Source organism: Ornithorhynchus anatinus, chromosome 2 (genome assembly GCF_004115215.2).
Source record: "Ornithorhynchus anatinus isolate Pmale09 chromosome 2, mOrnAna1.pri.v4, whole genome shotgun sequence".
Lineage (NCBI taxonomy): Eukaryota > Metazoa > Chordata > Mammalia > Monotremata > Ornithorhynchidae > Ornithorhynchus > Ornithorhynchus anatinus.
Genome location: NC_041729.1, coordinates 89,300,808 through 89,324,695, shown reverse-complemented (window position 1 = coordinate 89,324,695; position 23,888 = coordinate 89,300,808). Strand labels below are relative to the sequence as shown.

The following is a 23,888-nucleotide window of genomic DNA, read 5'->3' as shown; positions in this document are numbered from 1 at the left end:
CAAATAAGCACTTGGCTCGGCTTTTTTTGAACCTTTCTCCTCTAGCAAATTCTACATTGTTGGCTGGGGGACAGAAGTCTGGACTTTTGCCACCTTAGGGCATTGTTTTCCCGGAAGTGTAACTCAATGAACTGTCCTTTATTACTGAGCCTTCACCTACTTGGAGTTGATCAATGTGATACGAGCTCTGTGTCTCACTTTTTTTATACCACACTCTACTCTGAAAATGGTGATAGTCTTCGTTGCTTAGCAGCTAAAGGCAAACTTGATACGGTCCGCAGATCAGGAGCTTCAAAGAAAGACATGAGATGTATAGCTCTGCAGAGAAGATTGTTTTTAACAAAAATGAGAGAAATGTGTCATCTGTATTTGAGCACTCTGTTTTTCATAGAATTACCGCCCTTCATCTGTTTCTAACTCGGATAAGTGAGACTATATTCTCTTGCTGTCCAGTTAAAGTTTCTACAGGTGCCTTTGGTGATCTTTTTTGTGTTTGAAAGCCCTCAGTGTCAGAAGCTTCCAACAAGCTTAGATTCCTCATGCTGCAATTCAGCACATTTCTTCTTCCATTTCCAATGTAACAAAGACTAGCTTAGACTTCAGTTTCTGAATAATATCCCTGATATTCCCGAAGACTGTATTTAACCACCCATCGGTTTTCTTTTCTTCAGGCATGGCCACACTTTAAACTTTTCTCAGAGGTCTTTTTTCTCAACACTTTAATAATCTTTGCAATCCCTCTCCAATTTCTGCACCTCCCTCTTGTTCTGTAGAGTCCAGAAAAGAACGCACTAAACTAGGATTCCTCTAATGAGTATAAGGGGATGGTTGTCTCATGGTTTCTATGGGCTGTAGCCTTGTTTATGCAACCATGGTATCATGTTGCCTTTTTTATTAACCACAAGGATACATTCCTAACTCGTGATCAATTTGTGGTTCAGTAGGGCCCCTCCATCCTTTTTGCTTTTCATTACTGATGACAACTAGAGCTGTGAAATTAATTACACAAGGCAGAAAGATTCCCACATGCTTTTCAAAGTGAGACCCATAAACTGAAATGTGCTTCCAAAAATTTCCCTATACTCTCTGGAGTCCACCTTGTTCCGTACGGCTAGAATAAGTTGCTGGAGAGTGGGGTTTTTTCCGTGGTTCCTTACTGTTGCATTTATCATGAACCATCTGAGTTTCAACTTGGGTAAACAGAGATCTTCTTCAAAGCAAATTTCAAAAGTTTGGTTACTTAAAAATTGAACCATTTCTACCACAGTCTCCATGACAAACACTCAGAGGATCCAAATGATTTGGAAATTTAGTTAACAAAATGCAGACATTTATTCAAATTATCCAAGCCTCTTAAGCCAGCAAAGTTGGAGGGCTTTTTTGTATAATTCTCGTTGCCCCAAATCAAGCTGATTTTCAGTTAGAGTATTCTTTTTCCTGGTCATAGTAGTATTGACCAGGATGAGTGAAAACCTTTTAGGAAAACAGGAGACTAAAACTTTAAATTAATTTTTTTATCTGTTAATATTTTAATTTATGGACTTTGCCATTAATTGACATTTGGAAGGAGAGTTTAGGACATTTTGGTCGCCTTGTCCTCCCAAAACAGTGAACTCCTCACATAAAGTAATATGAGGTGCGATACCCTGGGTAGGACATTAAAATGATATAAAGTAATGTTGCTTGTATTCTTATTCCGCTCTTGAAGAGGGATTTGAGCAGCTGTAACTTTTCATTAATGAAATATGGCATGTTTTGCAACACTTTAAGAAAGATGGTAACTTTCCATTAGTTATAATGATGGGACCCAGGCTCATTAGACTCAAAAATGCCCTTTGCAAGGTTATCCTGATGGTGTTTTATATCACGTCCGTCGTCTCTCAAGACTCTATAATAGCAGAAGGAAAGGCTACTGAGAGTCAGACCAGAGTTCTGACACTAACTCTCATTCTCCTACTGTCAGATTTTGGCAAGTTTCCCTTTCTGGATTCAGTTTTCTAGTCAGGAAACCTGGGAGAGCATCTAGTGTGGGTGGGAATGAACCTTTCCCACAATTCCTAGAGCTCTTATTATACTGCCAGTCCCTTTCCCCCAATTCCTAGAGGTCTTAATGTTTGCGGCCCAGATTCTGTTCCACCCGTATGCAGCCATTGTAAAATCCACACTCTGGCCCACTGGAACCCTGACTGTTTTAAAGACCTGGAAGCAAGGCAAACAAGTTTAAGGGGACGTGGCATCAGCAGCAGTTCTCACTGGGAAAGTCATATGTGAAAATAAATCTTCTCCCTGGTTTTGGCTTTATGTCTTTTGACACTCAACACATTGAGAGAGAATGTCTAAAGAAGACGGTTTAAATGTCTTCCTCTTATTCTCCCCTTACTGATAAAATCCTACAAGCAGAAGAACGAGGAGGAGGCTGTCCTATTCTGTCCAAACCTAATTTGGTTCAACCCTATTCCTACCAAATTCAGTTCCCAGGCACAAGATGGTAGCTCTCCCCTCCCCCTCCAGTGCCCTCCTCTCACCCCCACCCCTCCACGGGCAAGAGCCTGACCTAGATATGCTCTACCGTAGCTGTCCCCAAGAACCGTTTTCTTTGTCTTCGCTGTTTCTGTCATAGCCAGAGGGAGATCAGTACACACTGACCTCAAATCACAGAGCTGCCTGCCTCTTCATTTCCACGCAGTCCTCGAGGGCGCTCACACTGCCGTTCCTCAGGGACAACAGAGCAGATAGAGAGTGGCATCAATCAATCGTCTTAATTGAGCACCTTCTGTGTCCAGTGCACTGTACTGAACGCTTGGGAGAGTACAATATAACAGCGTTGGTAGACACATTCCCTGACTTCAACGAGTGGCATGGGAAAAAGGATGGGAAAACTCCCAGTACAGGTACTGCCGTGATCCTGCTCCCCCTCTGATCTTTGTCCAGAGGTCACCCCCACAACAAAGAGAAGGTAGTCTTTGCAGAGTATTTTAAGGCCTTCCAAAGAAAGGCACTAAGTAGTCCCCAAGAAGGGTGTCGTCATTCCTAGTGTGGGTTATTGTTTTGTATTTACAACTTTGCGTTGTATTTGTTTTGTATTTACAACTTACAATTTTGGATTTACAACTTAGTCACTTAAGGCTCTATTCATTTGCCAGAGAATTTAGAAGACCCTCTAGACTGTAAGTTCACTGTGGACAGGGACCATGTCTATTGACTCTGTTCTATTATGTTGTACTCTCCCAAGCACTCAGTACAGTGTTGCGTACGATTGGCATCGTAAAGGCATTTACCTCCAGAGTTGACAAATGAGTAACCCCCATTGATCCTTGCGAGCGTAGTGAGAGGGAGAAGGCAATGTCTTCTGAGTGAATTTGACAATTAAACTGAGGGAGGGAGGATTAGGACACAAACACTCAGCTCATATCTGCTCTGTTTTGCCTGTCGCCATCTTCAAGGCCTGGAGGCCAGAATCACTCAGACAGCAGTGGTTTCCTTCAGCAGTGCGTCATTTCCATTTCAGTCGGGTAAAGACCTGTCTCTTGAGCTTTGCCTAAACATTCTTCTGGCCACTGGGACTCTGAATGAACCCTCACAAGCATCACTTCAGAAACACTCTCTCTAATTGATTGTGACTTCTGGGTTAATCCACTTGAGCTGTGGTGATATGTCCCCAGGAGTTGAAGTTCTCTGCATTGTCCAGGCTATTTGTAACTCTGCTCTTCGGTGGAGATGTGTTCCATGTGTGCCTGCATGCAGACGATTCTTAGATCTGATTCATAAATCTGTTTCATAAAACATCTCTATAAAGATGTTTCTATATTTCTTTAAATTCTTCAGTGTCCCCTGGAGGAAAGCTTTCCTCCTTGCTCTTTTCACTTACTCTTCCTAATTGTGAATGAAATCAGTATATACTTTAGAGATCTTCATCCTAAGCTTAGTACAGTGCTCTGTAAACACTAAGTGCTCAACAAATTCCATTTGATAGACTGATAAGCACAAACTTGGCTCAAGTCAAGATTGGCTAGTCAAAATCAACAAGCAGGCACTCCTCACTGTAGATTTTAGTCTGAGACCCAACCCCACTCGCCACTTTCTCTTACCAACCTCTTCCCTCCTTCAAGCCCTGAAATAAAGGGTGATTTTTACAATTTATTCCAGAATTTTTCTCTCACTGATCTTCTGTAGATGATAAGCCTATCCTGGGGCTGTTCCTCTCTTCCTTTCTCTCCCAAAGGCAGCTCCTGGAAGAGTAATAAGCACTTACTATGTGCCAGGCACTATACCAAATGCCGGGAGAGATCAATCAATCAATCAATGGTATTTTCTGAGTACTTACTATATGCAGAGCACTGTACTAAACATTTGGGAGAGTATAATTCAACAGAATTAGCAGACAAGTTCCCTGCCCATAACAAGTTTATACTCTGGAGTTATGAGATAATTGGGTAGGCACAGCCCCTGTCGCAAATTGGGCTCATAGTCTTAATCCCTATTTTACAGATGAGGAAACTGAGGCACAGAGCAGTTAAGTAACTTTCTCAAAGTCACACAGCAGACAAGTGGCAGAGCCAGGATTAGAATCCAGGTCATCTAACTCTCAGGCCTGTGCTCTTTCCACTAGGCCATGCTTTTTAATATTAGCACCTACTTTGTGCAATTCCAAAACTACGTCTGGAACTTCTTTTACCTCCAAGGTAGGGAAGAGTGGTGTTAGCCAAGAAATTTCCTGGGTCCCCTCCCGGGTTGCTGATCAGTAATAGACTGGGGAGCGGTAAATATGGTGATTTTTGCCCCTTTTGGTCTGCATTATCAGTCAGTTAAGTGGTAATGTCTTTTGAGCCCCAACCTTTGCAGACCACTATCCTAAACACTACCATCCCCCAGACTTCTGGGTCAAGACTGTATTATTGATTTAATTATGGGGATTTTTCTAGGAAAAAAAGCATTGAGTGGAGACTGAACCATGTTCCAAGTAATATGGATTTACAGGCTGAGCCTTTTTTCTGATTTCAACTTGTCTTTTGTTAATGAACATCCAGACCATTTGTTTTACTCCTCAGTTCACAGACCATCTCATTTGCCAGGAAGCGCACACGGGCCCAGACCTAAATAGCCAGAGAAGTGGTAGTGATGAGCAAGGAGGGTCCAGCATCAGGACTGTTGAAGTGCACCCCGGGAACTGATCGCCCATTGTAGTCAGGGATTGTCTCTCTTTATTACTGAATTGTACTTTCCAAGCGTCTAGTACAGTGTTCTGTACACAGTAAGCACTCAATAAATGTGACTGAATGAGTGAATCACCCCAGCTTTGCCAAGTCCTTGCCACCTCCTCCCAGCCTGCCTCCCGTTCCTCCATTTCCCCTCCCAATTGACAGTTTTCCCAGGAAATGGTCTTTTGGGCAAATAGAGAAACATTTCTTTTGTATTTTTAATGATTGCCCTTATATTTTAAAAGTAATACCTCAAAAATTATTTTATTTAGCCTATTTGACTTGTCAGATGTCTAAGCATTGTGGTCTAATGGAAAAAGCATAGATCTGGCAGTCAGAGGACCTGGGTTCTGTTCCCAGCTTTGCCAATTGTTTGCTGGGAGACTTTGGGTAAGTCACTTAACTTCTCTGTGCCTCTGTTTCTCAACTATAAAATGGGAATTAAATACCTATTCTCTGTCCTCCTTAGACTGTGAGCCCCATATGGAACAGGGACTGTGTGCAGCCTAATTAGTTTGCAGCTACCCCAGAGCTTAGAATGGTGTTTGACACATAAGAAGTGCTTAACAAATACCATAAAGAAAATGTAGGCTCTCCTTGCAATCATGGGGCCCCAATTATTCAAACCCAGCTAGTTTTGCTGGGACCAGAAGACCCAGAAGTCTTCAGGGCCTGCAAGCTCCTTATTATCCCCAATCTCCTGCTTGCTCTGTCAGTCTGGAAACTCAGAGTGCAGAAGGGATTGACAGAGGAGGTGGCAAAACCTATGGCTGCCCAGCATTGTGCTGTATCTACACCGGTCTAAAATGGCATTTAATTGGAGAACACAAGCTATTGTCTGCCACTGAACCTTTGCACTGAGTGAGCAAACCAAGCTATTCAAGACTTGTGCTGAACGTCTCACATATTTAAAACGATAGGCCTCAGAACAAGCAAGTTTTTCTTGGCACATTTTTTTATTTAGGTCTAGGGAAATTTGATCTGCTTCTTCCTAATCCACTTACGCTGCATTCAAAATATGATTTTCATAAAAGTTTTCTGTTTCTTACAGAATTCTTTTATGTCTTTATTTTTCCAAGTCTTTTGACCACTTTTTCTTTTTCACGTAGAAGAGGTGTTTTTTCCAGCTACTTAAGACCCAGCCAATCGATTGTATTTATTTAGCACTAAACTTTGTGCAGGGAGCTGTACTAAGCACTTGAGAGACATGTTGCCGACAACGAATTTACAATCTAGAGGGGGAGGCAGACATTAATACAAATAAATCATTTAGAGATCTGTACATAGTGCTTTGGGGCTGAAGGTGGGGTGAATACCAAATGTTCTAAGGGCACGGATCCAATTGCATAGACGATGAAGCAGGGAGAAGCAGTGTGGTCTAGTGGATAGAACACAGCCTAGAAGTCAGAAGAACCTGGGTTCCAATCCTCCTCTGCCACTTGTCTGCTGTGTGACTTTGGGCAAATCACTTAACTTCTCTGTGTTTCAGTTACCTCATCTGTACAATGGGGATTAAGACTGTGAGCCTCATGTGGGAAATGGACTCTGTCCAGCCTGAGTAACTTGTATCTACCACAGCGCTTAGTACAGTGTCTGGCATATAGTAACTGCTTAACAAATACCAAGTTAAAAGAGAGACAGAGAGAGAGGGGAGGCTAAGGAAAAGAGGGCTTAATCAGACAAGGCCTATTGGAGGAGATGTGGCCCAAATCCCAAAGTGAATAAATTTGGTAGAACTTATAAGGATAGAATTTACTCTGAACCAGAAAAAATGCATTCTCTTAAAATGACATCGATCAATGATATTTGATTGCAAGAGAAGCAGCATGGCTCAGTGGAAAGAGCACGGGCTTAGGACTCAGAGGTCATGGGTTCGATTCCCGGCTCTGTCACTTGGCAGTTGGGTGACTGTGGACAAGTCACTTAACTTCTCGGGGCCTCAGTTACCTCATCTGAAAATGGGGATGAAGATTGTGAGCCTCATGTGGGACAACCTGATTACCCTATATACCCCAGCGCTTAGAACAGTGCTCTGCACATAGTAAGCACGTAACAAATACCAACATTATTATATTTTTGAGCACTCACTGTACCAAGTGAGTAGCAAGACCACCAAAGCAAAACATCTACTTTGGTACAGTTCCAGGTAGTGGTAACATGAACAGTATCGGTGTCCGATGCTTGCCTCTATCTACATTTTGGTTAGCTCTGCAGCTACAGGTGAGGATTCAGGTAAACTTAAAGAGGCACTTTGGTCAATATCATTCATAGCACTAATTCAGGTTAAAAAATGATGCTGCTGATGGTGAGATTTAATCTGCCTGTTTGATCTTCCATATAAAGATCGCCTTTTGCTGCCTGAAGTACCTGACACCATTTTCTATATTTGCCCCTTAAATCGTGTCCTTTCCAGGAGGGCTGAATGAATTCAGGGGCTCACATCAAGCTTACGGTTTAGACAAGTCACTTGTTCTTCCCTCTCCACCATTTTCTTTTTTTTTTTGACAAATTTGTGCCTATCAAATTAGACTTACCCATTTTGGATCGGCAAAGCCAGCAGTCCAAGTCTAAACGCCCCACCTCTAGACTGTAAGCTCACTGTGGGCAGGGAATGTGTTTATTGTTTAATTGTGCTCTTCAAAGTGCTTAGTACAGTGCTCTGACACAGTAAGTGCTCAATAAATATGATTGAATGAATGAATGAATGGACTAAAACCCAGAGCTCCAGGTGTTGAGGGAGGGGAAGGGTGCTCACACAGTCCCAAAACTGTGCCCCCATTTGACTTTACCAACGACATTATAAAGATGAGGTTCTCATAATGACCCCCGCAAGGCAACCCGTACTACCGTATCCGACTGGTAATGGGGACACTGCCCTTGAAATTACAGAGGAGGCTCGCTGTCCCTGACACTCCTTTAAAACCCAAGCTGCCTCAGCATCTTCTCCTGCCCTCTCGGCTCATCCTCTGAGGGTAGCGATGAACAGAGATAGGGGCTAATCACCCCCATCCATCCCCATTGCCAATTCCTAGCTCTTTATCTCCCGGAGGAATATAGTTGATTCTTGTCGGTGGGAGAAGTCATTAAGCCGAAAGTGATTAGGAGGGAAAAAAATGTGTTTGATGGTTAAACTGTGAAGAGGTTAGTGACCTTTGAGTATTTGTTGTGTGTTTTTTACTCATCTGGTTGTCTCCCCAACTGGGGTGTCACCGTGATTGGGGAGAAGAAGCCCCGTCCCCCAACCCCAACACTCCTCTCCCAACCTCCCCCCGGCAGCCAGCTTCTTTCCCCTTGAAAGAAGGAACACAGGGTGAGTTTGGAGAAGGAGGAGGGAGGAAAGGTGATGTGCCACTCTGTCCACAGGTGGCCTTTAGACTCCTGCTTTCTCCTTCCTCTCTCTTCTTTTTCCTCCCCTCTGAAAAAAAGGCCTCCCAGTCCAGGCTGCAGACGCCACTCATAGCTCCTCCACATCTCTGGTCACATGAGTGGGGAGGCACCCCTGAGAAACACCAGCCCGAGACCCAACTTCAGTTAATGTGCTCCTGCTTCCCAGAAATCGCTGCCTGAAGTCACCCCATATCACACTGCCACATACAACACATGGCTGGCCTTTCGGACGTTACTATTTCCCAGCTGTTCTAAGCTCTGCTACATCGCTTGTGTTGCATGTCATTTCATTCTTGCTGTCCCCCACATTTCAGCTCACAGCACAGCAGCTGTCTGGGTATTCTGTTGTCATCCCTTCTCCTCTCAGGTCCCTCCCCCAAAAAGCGTGGTGCAGTTTGCATCGATTCCAAACAGGTGGGCTGAGCATATGCCACGACTTAGTTGTTTTGCCATTTGTTGTTGGATAATGTTCTTATCTCATTTAAGACTGCACAATTTTGCACTTCACAGTCATGAACATAAAGGAAAATTGGCAATTTAAAGGAAAAAGTGTGAGAAAAGAGAAACTTAGATAAATCCCACTTTGAAGTCGTGTGAATCATGGATCTTAACTAGTTGAAATATTCAACTGTAGACCCAGAGAAACTATATTTTTTAATCTGCCTTTAAAATACATCTACTCCCACTCTGTGGCGATATTAGAGCAGAGTTCTTCTTCAAGAGACACCCATCAGGAAGTAATGAGTGGTTAGGGTTTTTCTCTCCTGCTAATGACATGTAACTGACAACATTCTCCTCTAACTCCTAAGTTTGGAGAGCAACTTTCTCCTCCAACTCCCAAGTTTGGAGTACTGTGGAAAAGGAAACTTTTCAGACGCCTCATACGTAACTTGATTTTTTTTTTGTTAGAGTTACGATTTTGGCTTCTTGTTTTGACTACTGGTTTCCTTGTTTTACTTTACTGACTATAAATTCTACTTTCAATGTAAAGAACACAATTAATTTTCAGTTTGATTCAATTTTTAGGACTTAAAAAAAATCTAAAATAAATACAGTTTTAAAATATTGCATCCTAGAGGGTAAAAATCCTCTTAGTTGGAGGTGTCATTTATACACAAAACCAAATCCATTGCTAGTTACTGATTCTCCTCATTCTCTTTCCTTCTTCCTATACTTTTGCTCCTGCTAATGAAACACATTTTCATTGGAGGAATGGGAGAGAGTGAAAATAGACAATTGTCTTGTCCTGTGATCTATGACCATCCAAGAAAAATAGAGTATCTTTATTTTTCAAGGATTCTGATATCTTGCTTGATCAAATGTAGTCTTCATCTCATCGGTCGGTGCCAGTACAATGGAGAAATGAGAATTTAGTTCCTCGAGTATGGGCAGGAATTTAGTTCCTCGAGTATAGTGTCTGCTAATTCCACTGAATTGTACTCACCCAAGTGCTTAGTACAGTGCTCTGCACATACTAAGTGATCAGTAAATATGATTGATTGTTGACCACAGAAAATATCGGAGCAATTCATAAAATAAAACAAGGATTGGTGTTCAGACATCTCTAGCCCCTTATCTAATCAATTAAAATATTCGAGGCAATTAGTCTTCTTAATCCTTTAATTCTTTTGCTTTCTATCTGCAGCCTCCTTTCCTTGAGTTCTCTGAGGAGGGAAATATTTGAGAAGTATTTGCTGCTACTCAACTTCACCTAGATTGGCTGACCCAGATGTTCAAATCAATGGGTACATTGGAAAAGGTCATCGCCTCACTGTCTGACCAGGGCTGCTGGAGCACTTATGAACACGTTTCTGTAGTCATTTTCTTCCTCCTATCTGTAATTCATTTGTTTTAGTGTCTGTCTCCCCCACTAGACTCAGTTTCTCATTCATTCATTCAGTTGTATTTATTGAGCACTTACAGTGTGCAGAACTCTGTACTAAGTGCTTGGGAGAGTACAATATATTAATAAGCAGACACATTCCCTGCCCACAGTGAGCTTAAAGTCTAGAGGGGAGACAGACTTTAATACAAATAACTACATTTCAGATATGTACATGAGTGCTGTGGGACTGGGAGCGGGGATCAATAAAGTAAATGAGGGCAATGTAAAAGGGAATGGGAGAAGAGGAAAGCAGGGCTTAGTCAGGGAAGGCCTCTTGGAGGAGATGTGCCATCAATAACCCTTTGAAGGGGGAGCTGGAGAGTGATTGTTTGGCGGATTTGAGGAGGGAGGGCATTCCAGGCCAAAGACAGGGTGTGGGAAGGGGTTGGAGGCGAGACAGACAAGATCAAAGCACAGTGAGAAGATTAGCACTAGAGGATCGAAATGTGTGGGCTGGGTTGTAGTAGGAAAGTAGTGAGGTGAGGTAAGAGCGGGCAAGGTGATTAAGTGCTTTGAAGCCAATGGTAAGGAGTTTTTGTTTGATACAGAGGTGGATGGGCCACGACTGGAGTTTTTAGAGGAGTGAGGAAACATGTCCTGAATGTTTCTGTAGAAAAAAACCCAGGCAGGAGAGTGAAGTATAAACTGGGGGATCATGTCAATTAATTAGTGGATCAGTAACTGGGAGGAAACCAATTGAGCCAGTGAGAAAAGTGTAACCATTGAAGACTTCTGAGAACTGGGGAGATGTGTGCAGAATGATGTTTTAGAAAAAAAATAACCAAGGCAGCAGAGTCAAGTATGAACTGGAGAAGGGAGGGACTGGGGGCAAGGAGATCAGCGGGGAGGCTGATGAAGTTGGAATGGCAAGTACCTTGTTCAGTATGATGGTCATATATTTAACTGGAGAAGATGGTTGATGAACAGTATGAAAAAGTTAAGCAGACCAGCATCCCCAAAGGCACAAGGTGAGATAGGGGTTGATCTCCAAGGACATAGGCTCCAAAGTGTGTGCTGGAAATAAATATGGGGATAGAAAGAGAGAGAGGGGAAGAGGAGAGATAGTTGAGAGAGAGTAGGAGATAAGGAGAAGACAAAAGGAAACAAAGGAGGTAGAGAGAGGAGAAGCAACAGATGAGGGAATAGAGAGATGGAGGGAGAGGCAGAAAAATAAAGAGAATGAAAATGGGGCGAAGGTGAGATAAGGAGAAGAGGAGGATGGTGGGAGACACATACCAAGACTCCTTTGCTTCCATCCTTCTAGAGGCTCAAACAACCATTCATTCAATAGTATTTATTGAGCGCTTACTATGTGCAGAGCACTGTACTAAGCGCTTGGGATGAACAAGTCGGCAACAGATAGAGACGGTCCCTGCCGTTTGACGGGCTTACAGTCCACCTGTTTGATCTGAATGTCACCATCCAATTTCACCAATATTCCCAAATTAATAGAGGAAGAAGTTTGGTATTGACTTGATAATAAGTGAATGTTATCCTGACAGTTAAGTAACACCCTTATAAACCATTGGCCGGTTTATAGTAATCTATTGACTGTAAGCTCCTGGTGGGCAAGGATCACATCAGAGCAACTCTGTTGTATTGTGCTCTCCCAAGCACTTAGTACAGTGTTCTGCACAATTGAGCGCTCAGTAACTGCCATTGTTTGCCTGGTCCTTCTCCACAGTGCCATCATCCATCTGTTCCACTGTTGCTATTTCTCACCCCAGCCCAATTGATCCTTCCCAAGTCCAAACTCAAGACCCAAAGAGCCAGTTTTTCCAGGATGGGTAACTGAATGACTTCCTCCCCCTCCTCCCTCTCTTCTCCTCCTTCCTCCAACTCCCCTCCTCCTCCATTCCACTACCCAGCCCCCTCTCCTCCCCCACCCACCCCAGCTCTAGAGTTCTTCTACTTCAGTGGCTAAAAATGATATCTTAATGAATCTCACTTTTGGCCTTTCAAATGGCAGAACCCAAACACCCAAAACTCCCATTTCAGTATGTCTAGCCCCCAGATCCTGAGTGCTAATTAAGGACTCAGAGTATAACCTCCTGGGGGGCAGGAATGTATTGGTTTAAATAGTGCCTCACTCATTCCTTTAAAAGCAACTGTTTTATACCGGTGATGATGTCACCAGCACGACTCAATCAGGTTCATTTGAACATTTCTGGGTTGCTGGCTTTCCAGTCATCACTCCCCAACTAAAAAGCTTGGTTTAAAATTTATTTATAATTTTAAATTCACAAATTTATGGACCAAAGCCTGGGGGCTACTGGCCCCACAATAATGAAAGTGCCTGTTTTTCATTACATGTAGTCTCTGGATCCGCTCTGGACTGAGTTCTAACTCTGTGTCTTCCCTGAAGCCATGGATTCTGGCTGTAATTGGGTTCCATCTGTATTAGTTATTAACCATTTCACTTTTAAGTCCTCTCATGGATTCTGCACAAAAAGCATATAGAGTTGGTACAGAGAGAGGGGCCATATCAGCGTACAGTGATTTTTGTGCTTTTCAGTAGTTCCGTACCAAGTTTTACATGCTCCCAGGATGAGAAAATTCTACCGAGAAGACAGTCAAAATCCAAATCATTTTTTATTAACATTCCTTGCATAAAAGCCAACCCCAGCTTGTGAAATTTGTAAATTACTATGCTGTGCAGTGCCAGTGCAAACTTTTTAATGCTAAAATTAGTATCTGAAGGGCTTTTAAAATGTGCCAGAAAAATGGTTCTATGTACATATTTGTGATAGTCATAAAAGTGTTAAGAACCAAGTGAGCAGAATGTGAATTTCACAGCTGGGACCGGTTCTAATCACACAGACGCAGGGAACCAGCCAAACAGCGGCAGAGCATAGCCTAATGTGCATTTTCCTTCCCTGTTCCAAATGAGGATGGAAGGGCCCATAGCCCTCTCTGAGCCATTTCTTCATGGAATCACGGTGAGATGAAAAGGCACTGGAGCATTGGCCCAGCTGTGAATTCTGCCAAATGTCCCTTTCATATTATTATTATTATCTAAATGGAGGTAATACATTAGTAATTGTGGAAAGCACTTATAATCACAGCCATATTGTTCAGGCCCTCTTCATAAATCTCAAGCATGACCTTATATTGTCTCCCAAAATGTCCTCCAGCTTTATCTGTGTAGAATCCTCTACGACAAGGCCATCCCAACCTAGTTCAACGTCCAGTTTCGCAAATAGTCCCTACCATCCCACCCCCCGCCCCCATTCTCCTACTCGGAGACTGGTTTTTCAAAGTAAATGTGGTCCATCCCTTGAAAGACAAATTTCTAAGGTTTTGTAATTTTGCTTAATAAATGAAGGGAACATTTTCACTGTGATTTCCCTCCCTATCATGTAGGCTCGTTGTGAGCGGGGAATGTGTCTGTTTATTCTTATACTGTACTCTCCCAAGTACTGGTTCCAAATAATGCTCCGAACTAAATGCTCAATAAATACTTTTGAATGAATGAATGAATATCATTTGGGGAAATCATCTCTTGCACCTTTCTCGACTCAGTCATAATCTACCGGTCTTTGGGAACCTATGGGATCCCCCAGATCTTATTACAGCCCCACATACAGATACTGAGTTTCCAGTGGGCCTGGGCCGTAACCATTTAATAATATTAATAATAACTGTTGTATCTGTTAAGCACTTACTGTGTGCCGGGCACTGTACTAAGCACTGGCAGGGATACGAGCCAAATAAGATTGAACCTAGTCCCTGTCCCTCACCAGGGTCACAGTCTTAATCCCCATTTTACAGATGAGGAAACTGAGACACAGAGAAGTGAAGTGACTTGCCCAAGGTCACACAGCAGACAAGTGGCAGCGTTGGGATTAGAAGTCATGACCCTCTGACTTCCAAGCCTGTGATCTATCCACTGTGCCATGCTGCTTCCCAGGCTCATGCTCTTTCCACTGGGCCAAGCTTCTTCCAGATGCTAGGGTCCTCTTAGCCTAGCTCCCTTATCTTCGTTTTGCCACCATAAACCTGTCAGTCCCTCTTCTCCACAGGCTGGGTTTCCCACCCTCAATGTTAAAGCTTCTATCCCCTACGGTCCTATACATGTCCCTCCCCTGAAGGGAAAAAAAAAAAAAGGAGTATCACCAGGATGAATACTACAGGAGCACCAATTTCCCTTCTTCCAACATCCCCTTCCCTCCCTCCCACCTCCTTGAGAGGGGGCCTGTAAAACCAGGTGCTGGAGATTTGTGGAGGGGGGCTGGGGGCAAGCAGCAGCAAACAGCAAAGGGGATGATGAGGTGGGGATGGGGGTAGAGGACAGTGCAGAGGCAACAGAATTATCTCAGTGAGGCCAGGAGTTGGTCGGTGCTTGAGTCCGGCAGGTGCCCTCCCTTTTCTCCATAACCTGGGCTTTATCTTTGACTCACATCTCTAAGCTCACATATTCAATTCGTCTCCAAATCCTGTCAGTTCAACCATCACAACAATGCTAAAATCTGCTCTTACCTCTCCATCCAAACTGCTATCATCAGGTGACAGGGGAGAGACAGCCAACTGTGCTCTTGCCTCAAGGAGCAGGAGATTCTGGAGCCAGTCCGGCTAGGCTGATAAATTCCATATATTTTTCTGCGAGAATGAAATGTTAATCCAAGCACTTTTCGTATCTTGCTTTGATTACTGTATCAGCCTCCTCGCTGAGCTCCCGGCATCCTGTCTTTCCCCACTTCAGTCCATATTTCACTTTGCTGCCCAGATCATTTTTTTTCAATCAATGGTATTTACTGAGTGCTTATTCTTTCTACAAAACCATTCAGACCATGTTTCCCTATTCCTCAAGAACCTCCAGTGGTTGACCGTTCGCCTCCTCATTGAACAGAAAACTCTGTACTATAGGCTTTAAAGCAGTCCATCACCTTGACCCTTCATATCTTACCTCACTGCCCTCCTACTACAACCCAGTCCACACAGTTCATCCCTATAATGCCAAACACCGTACTGCGGTATTCACTGTACCTCAATCTTGCCTAGCTCTCTGCCGACCCCTCGCCCACGTCCTTCCTCTAGCCTGGAATTCCCTCCCCGTTCAATATCCTACAGACGTTCATTCATTCAGTTGTTTTATTTAACGCTTACCGTGTGCAAAGCATACAGATCACTCTCCCCTCCTTCAAAGCCCTATTAAAATCACATCTCCTCCAAGATGCCTTCCCCAACAAAACCCTCATTTCCTCATCTCCCACTCCCTTCTGCATTACCCTTGCGCTTGGATTCGTATCTTTATTCACCCCACTCTCAACCCCACAGGATTTACATAACATATCCATAATTTATTCACTTATAGTAACGTCTGCCTCCCGCTCTAGTCTGAGAGCTCCTAGTGGGCAGAGAACACGTGTACCAACTCTGCCACCGAGCACTTCAAGTACGGTGCTCTGCACACAGTAAGCACTCAGTAAATACGATGGAGTGATTGACTGGCTGTGTGCTTGGGCGTTTCACACGTCACCAGAGGGGAGACCTCGGCTGAGGCCGCCCAGCCCAGGCTATACGGAGCCAGAGCCGGAATAATAATAATAACAATAACGTTGGCATTTGTTAAGCGCTTACTATGTGCAGAGCACTGTTCTACGCGCTGGGGTAGATACAGGCTCATCAGGTCGTCCCACGTGAGGCTCACAGTTAATCCCCATTTTACAGATGAGGTAACTGAGGCACAGAGAAGTGAAGTGACTTGCCCACAGTCACACAGCTGACAAGTGGCAGAGCCGGGAGTCGAACTCATGACCTCTGACTCCGAAGGATTCATCCTTGCTGAGGGGGCAAGGGCAGGCTTGGCTCTGCTTTATCCTTGTGGTTGAGTGGTTCCTGACACCGGTGGGGATTTCTAGGAGTGTTATGACAGGTGTCTCTTTCTTCAGGCCACAGCTCGGCAACTAGTGGCCACGGCGGAGGCTGAGTCAGGAACTGGGTCACACTGTGTTTTGTGTGTGTGGTGGAGGTGTGGGGTCAAGGGGAGGGAGCATCAACTCAACTGTCCTGAATCACCACTGCCTCACCTCGGGGAGTGCCCGCTCTGCTCCCCCAGGCCTGGCACCAGCCCTACCTCATCCTCCCCGTCCAGTAAGGGGCTACAACTGGAGCAAGTGGTGCTTGACCACCTGGGTGGCACAGTGCGACACGGCACGCGCTATATGTCATCATCGGGTGACGGGAGAGACAGCCAATTGTGCTCTTGCCTCACGGAGCGTGAGATTCGTTCATTCAATTGTATTTATTGAGAGCTTATTATTCAACAGTATTTATTGAGCGCTTACTATGTGCAGACCACTGTACTAAGTGCTTGGGAAAACCCAATACAACAAGAAACAGTGACATTCCCTGCCCACAACGAACCCCCTGCTGAGCTGATAAATTCCACGTATTTATCTGCAAGAATGAATTACTGGCATTGCCCGCCTTTCTGGATCATACAGTGAATGTTCTGTATAGGTGGGTTTACTAGAGTTTAAAGGACTGAAAATAGTCGGGAAACACTGTTCCGAATATTATCACTAGTTTGGGGATCCACATGCTTTCCTCTTCATGTTTCAGGATAAAATGAGTCATTGTAACACTCCCAGACTAACCGTATCACCAAACTGACAGAGGTCTTTGGTAGTCTCTAGACATAAATTTGAATCGTGGTTTTTCAACAGCATTAGTGAGCGGAAGCAACAAACTTCCTGCTGTCCTCATATGCAGTACGTGACCAAAATGCTTACCAACATCAGATTTTTGGCTCTGCGTAAAACCACAGGCTATTTGAAGAGCTAAACAGAAATTTAAAAGAAATCACCCTTTCTCTCATTTGGCTTTTTGGTGTCACTTGAACTTTGATGGATTACTTCTGTTTCCATTATGTAAATACCTGACATTAAAAGAGGGCATTTTTTTTTCTGGGTTTCATTGTTTAACGGCTGTAATAGTTTTTAAGCGAGGAAACTACAGATCATTTCCTTGTCCTGCACTCAGCCACATAGGAAATTTTTCTTTGAACTCATCAGAATGATAGACTTTTCCAGGAAATTGAGAATACTTCATGGGATTCAGCAAAAGGAGTGTGTTATTGTGTGAGTATGTTTCCTTTTAGATTTGTCCTAGCATAATAGAGGAAGTACATCAAATGGTCAGTTTACTGCTGAACTACCCTCGATTTGGCCCCTGTTCAGATGGTCTAATTGAAATAGGCAAGTGCCAAATAGTATGATGGAGTCAGAGAGCAACTATTTTGGGTGTCACAAATGCACCACTCGAGTGCACCCAAATTTCCACCCTTAGGTGCTCATCACATCTCTAAGAAAAGCCAGGATTCTGGTCATTACTTATGTTCATTACGCTATAACCCATTAGACTTTATTTCTGGTGATTCACCGCAATGGAGCCGGCCGCTTGAAGCACTAAGCAATAGCTCGGCTTGGAAATTCATTTTCTCTACTTTCTCATTACAGTCTACTCAGCGCACCTCCCCTGTGGCCTCAGTTTCATTCACTACTGCCACTTCTTTTCCATTTTTAAGATGCAGTGCTGTACTCTAAAATCCAGGCCTCAGGGTAGCCAGGTTCCAAAGGGAATGGATTCATTCAACTCCACATTGTTTGTGAATTACCCCGACCAAATCTAGTGCGGTATCTGTCGGTCCTCGAGGGGACTGGAAGCCAGATGCGTGCGACATCCCATACGTTACATGGGAGGCGGCGTGGCTCAGTGGAAAAGAGAGCCTGGGCTTCGGAGTCAGAGGTCATGGGTTCGACTCCCGGCTCTGCCGCTTGTCAGCTGTGTGACTGTGGGCGAGTCACTTCACTTCTCTGGGCCTCGGTTACCTCATCTGTAAAATGGGGATTAACTGTGAGCCTCACGTAGGACGACCTGATTACCCTGTATCTCCCCCAGCGCTTAGAACAGTGCTCTGCACATAGTAAGCGCTTAACAAACACCAACATTATTATCATGGTGCCGTACCCACCATTTCAAAGAAGTCCATCCAAGGTGACTCCAGTCCACAGCATTCGGGGGGGCAGGGTGGTGGGGGGCGGGTACTGATGTCCTCCCTTAATTCACGGCCATTGTATCCCCCTCCCAGGTCCCTGTGGACACAGGTGTTGCTTCTGAACCGTGGAACTGGGCAGCAGGAGTCGGGGTGGAGGGCGGCTTAGCGTTTAAAATAAAAATACCGGACGCAAGGGTGTCCGAAACCCTATCGTTATCTGACAGTCAAAAACTGGACTGTCCAGTATAAGTCTAAACATTTAACACATAGCACAAGCCAAAACAGCAATGAAGGTGTTCGTGCTTTTTTCATTTGGAAATCTGTAATCTTAAATGTGAGGCTCCGACTATTCCTTTACTTACGCTTCCTGCTGTGATTTGTTTTCACAGATACACCACACTCAGGGGAAATTGGCACCAAAAAGAAGGTGAAGAGACTGTTGAGCTTTCAAAGATATTTCCATGCATCCAGGCTGCTGCGAGGGTTTGTCCCCCAGGCCCCTCTGCACTTGCTGGATGAAGATTACCTTGGACAAGCAAGGGTAAGAGGCAACTTCACAGCTGCCCCCTTTCAGAGAAGTGTGACGGGAAAGTTCTCAGAAAGGAGATGCCTTCTGTTGTTCCAAGCCCCCGGGGTCCTTAAGTGGGCAGAGTGGGAGTGGTGGGGAGGGAGAAACTGTGGCTTTATGGGATTTTCCCACATGCAGAGGTTTTTGCGGGTGGCGTGAAGAGAGGGTAGCCTTGCTCTCCCCTGGCTGCCATCTTCCCTGCCCCCCACCTACCTGTCTGAATCCACCATGATCTGGCTCCTGATTTCAGACCGACCAAGTTTTAGAAAGGTAAGTTGGGTCAAGTGAGAGGATGAGAGAATGAGGGAAGAAGGAGGAAGGAGGCCCAGAAGCATTTTCACAGGGAATATCCCCCAGCATCTCTACCAAACTTAAAATGTGAAGAGGAAAAAAAAAACCCTACTAAATCTGCTTTCCCTTTGTCTCCCTCCCGCTGAGTTTGCCAGGGTTAATGGAGTAATGGCCACTGACTGAGCCCAGCTGATGATTTGTCCCAGAAAAGGACAGGGAGATGTCGTTCTCCACCTTATTCTTCCCAAACAGAAGCAGGTGGTAGAATCCTCAAAATACTCAATTTTCATTCTAAAATTAGGAAGGGAAGAAATAATGACAAAAATAATCCAAACCTTGGCAAAAGACTAGAAGAAAGATCCTTTCTGGAAGTTTGCAATTCCACTGATCTCCTCTCCCCCTCCCTCCACTGCTCCAGCTGCCCCCTCCCCCATTTCAACTGTTTATCTGTAGCCAAATTTGTCTCTTAAATGAACATCGAAGGCGAGAAAGATGGACCCTAATGTCACTAAAGGCCACTTGAATCTCAACTAGAGCAGCCAGGAGTTGAACTCAAGCTTCCCATTTACAACCACTGTATTTTGCACATGGGCCCTGCTTGAGTGCTGATGATGGAATCAATAATAATAATTCATTCAATATTCATTCAATAGTATTTATTGAGCGCTTACTATGTGCAGAGCACTGTACTAAGCGCTTGAAATGTACAAATCGGCAACAGATAGAGACGGTCCATGCTCTTTGACGGGCTTACAGTCTAATCATAATAATAATAATAATGTTGGTATTTGTTAAGCGCTTACTATGTGCAGAGCACTGTTCTAAGCGCTGGGGTAGATTCAGGGTAATCAGGTTGTCCCACGTGAGGCTCACAATCTTAATCCCCATTTTACAGACGAGGTAACTGAGGCACAGAGAAGTTAAGTGACTTGCCCACAATCACACAGCTGACAGGTGGCAGAGTCGGGATTTGAACCCATGTCCTCTGACTCCCAAGCCCGTTCTCTTTCTACTGAGCCATGCTGCTTCTCTTGCAGAGGCCTAACGAGGTCGAGTAGCTAAACTCATCGAAAATAACCAACCAAAAAGCCCGGAAACAGCATGAGAAACAGTGTGCCCTAATGGGTAGAGCGCATGAGAAGCAGTGTGGTCTAATGGGTAGAGCACAGGCCTGGGAGTCAGAGGACCTGGGTTCTAATCTCAGATCCACCACTTGTCTGCTGTGTGACCTAAACAGATACCATTAAAAAAAACCCATGGCTTTCTCAATTGATCCCAAATTGTTAAATGTCAAAGGAGAGAGGAAGAAAAGGGAGAAGTGCTATTTATGATTTGTTGTATTGTACTTTCCCAAGAGTTTAGAACAGTGCTCTGCACACAGTAAGCACTCAGTAGATACCATTGATTGGTTACATTGTTGAAGATTATTAGTAGTAATAGCATTTGTGGTATTTAAGTGCTTACTATGTACTAAGCACTGGGACAAATAAAATACAATCAGCTTGGATTTGGTCCCTGTCACAAATGGGACTCACAGTCTAAGAAAGGAGTATAACAGGCATTGAATCCCCATTTTACAGATCAGGAAACCGAGGCATGGAGAAATGAAGTGACTTGCCCAAGGACACTCAGCAGGCAAGTGGCAGAGCCGGACTTAGAACCCAAGTCCTTTGATTGCCGGCCCGGCTCTTCCTATATGGCCAGCTGCTTCAAATAAATTGAATCCTTAAATTTAAATTAAATCCTTTGAAGCCAGCACATTATGACAATGAAAGAACAAGCCATAGAGCAGAGTCAACATCACGAAAAACCTCCCTTAAGAATACAAAGCTAAGAAGTGATGTCACTAGGCCTTACCACAGAAAATTGCCAATACTTTGCTTCTGAGTATAGCTTTCAGTTGCAAAGAACTTGCTTAGGGGTTTGTGTTCTGTCACTCACCTCACATAAGCCCAGTGTTTTATGCAAAACAAGATTCGAATAAAAGGATTTCCCATCTTTTGAAATATAACTCAGCTATTTTCTGGCTGGCATGCAGTTTTACCTTCCATACTGAATCCGGTAGTTTTCTTGAACTGTTTAAAAGAAAAACTTTGTGCAACATTGATAAATAGTCCCACTGAACATTCAAAGATAGACAAAGTCAGTGCTACAGTCTTGGATGTGATTCACTCATTGTGTTCTTTCTGTTTGCTTCTCCAGCATATGCTCTCCAAAGTGGGAATGTGGGATTTTGACATTTTCTTATTTGATCGCTTGACAAATGGTAAGCCACAAAAGCCCAGGATTAGGACTTTTTCCATGAGGAGAATGTATTTTTGATCTGCTGCTCTGTCTCCTTGCCTCTGCACAATTTTCAAAATTCATCTCTCACCGTTCATTACTGGCCCCATTGATCTGTCTGCCGCCTGAAGTGAAAGTCCCATTCTGAAGTCTGAATTCGGTCAGAGAGTTTTAATATCATTTCTTCCCCTTTTTGTCCCCAAAATTGGGTGGTTATCATGATTAACAATCTTTTATACTCAACATTCGTAAAGCAGTTTAAAAAACAGATGTAGCAAACCAAGGTTCAGATTTGTCTTCTCTACACATTTTGGCCAGCATTCATTCATTCAATCGTATTCATTGAGCGCTTACAGTATGCATAAGACTATACTAAGCACAGGAAAAAGTGAAGTATGGAATTGGTTCTTTTAGCCAAATAATTTGGGCTGGAGAAATGACTGTGCCAATATAGCCCAAACAATTCAGTTCCAGAACAGTTTGTCTGGCTGCACACTCTCAATTCAGATCGTAACTAAAAACTTTCTCCTTCAGCTTTGCAGAGACATGAGATTTTTTTCTGAAGTCTTTCATAAGATAAAAGGGTCGTGTACCTTAAGGAACAGGATCCGTGCATAATTCCCACCTGTATAATTCCCACCTGTACCCTGTAGACTGTAAGCTCCTGATGGGCAGGGATCATTTCAACTAACTCTTTTGTATTGTACTCTCTCAAGCGCTTAGTGCAGAGCTCTGCACAGAGGTAGCACTCAATAAATACCACTGATTAATCTTTCCCAGTGCTTAGTACAGTGCTCTGAACACAGTAAGTGCTCAGTAGATACCACTGATTGATTGACTGATCTTTCCCAGTGCTTAGCGTGGTGTTCTGCCCTCAAAAAGCACTCAATAAATACCACTGATTGACTGATGAATTGTTTTTTCCTCAATGTTTAATACAGTGCTATGCACTCAGTAAGTGTTCAATATATACCACTGATTGGCCAATCTTTCCCGACACTTAGTACAGTACTCTGCCAACAGTAAGTTTTCAATGAATTCTTTCATTACAACTACAAGTTCCAGTCCTGTGACTCTCCAAATACTGCCTCAGAACCCTCAACATCTGACTTCATTCGTGATGGAAGAATTCCTGTCCAATCCCCTAAACCAACCCCTGCCCTGGGAGACTTCGTTTTCTTCTGTGTGGGAAGGGATATGAGCCATCAATCAGAGAGTGTGATGATGTGGCAGACCACCAAAATGGGTCACCTGGGCCAAATGAACCATTTTCCTACTAGCAGCTTTTATTGTTTGAACTATCTAATTAATTACCTCAGCCTGCGACTTTACTTTGCCTGTGCTTTTAGTCTGACAACTCTGTGGGCTTGAGTTCTTCTGAAATACTCGATTCTTTATGTGCTCCTACATAACGAAGATGTTATGAATCTGAGATTTAAATCACAAGGGACCACAAAGGCGGGTCAGAGTAAGGGAGGAAAATGGAGACGAAAAGGGCCAGGAGATTGTCTGGTGTCTTTGCTGATTTGGTAGGGACGGAGTCAGAAGGTAGGTAGAATCCCAGAAATAAAGCCACCTTTGGCAAGAGGGGAGGGAAATGTTTGTTGGCTAGTTTTACACGAACAGCCTCTGAACTGAGTCCCCTGAAAAAAGCAGCAATAAATATTTGACTGAACAGCAGACTCACACATAGCTGTTAGGTAATGAATGTGATATTTTAGCACTAACAAAATAATTAGAAGGAAGGCTTGTAAACTTTTTTTTTTGAACCAAAGAAATCTCGCTGAGTTACTGAAATGATTTCCCTATACCTTACTGAACAGTCAGAAGATATGGGTATATTTTCCTTCTCTTAGAAAATTGAAATTAGCCTAATCATGTTGTTAGGGAGTTTAGATAGCAGCATTGCAGGCATCGTATAAATAAATATATAAATAAATTAGAAATTGAATTAGAAATTTATATCATTTCATTTCCAAACTATCCTATTTCATTTCCAAACCATCCCATTTCATTTCCTTTGACCTTGTCTTCTATTTATGAAGTCAATATGCCTTTAATCTTAAGCAACTGGAAAAAAACTAGTACACTTGACATTTACCTGTGGTTGTTCTGATACTTTCATGTTTTCATTTCAGTTTTCTTTATTTTTAAGAGCAGTTACCCTTTCAGATTAGAAGGTGAACAAGTCCTCGACACACACTAAATGCAAATTCTTCAAATGGCCAATGAGATTGAATTCTCTCCCTTGCTTTTATTCTATGATGTTATCCTATA

General features: G+C 43.5%; 1 protein-coding gene across 3 annotated transcripts in view; it reads left to right on the top strand.

The window, feature by feature from the left end:
* Positions 1-23,888, top strand: part of PDE7B (phosphodiesterase 7B) — a 471,343-nt gene that overhangs the window by 389,125 nt on the left and 58,330 nt on the right. For all 3 annotated transcript variants that reach the window (XM_029058083.2, XM_007672935.4, XM_016228527.3), the window contains 2 exons: positions 18,859-19,010; positions 21,531-21,594. In XM_029058083.2, the coding sequence (XP_028913916.1) occupies positions 18,859-19,010; positions 21,531-21,594 (216 nt within the window). The remainder of the gene's footprint in view (positions 1-18,858; positions 19,011-21,530; positions 21,595-23,888) is intronic.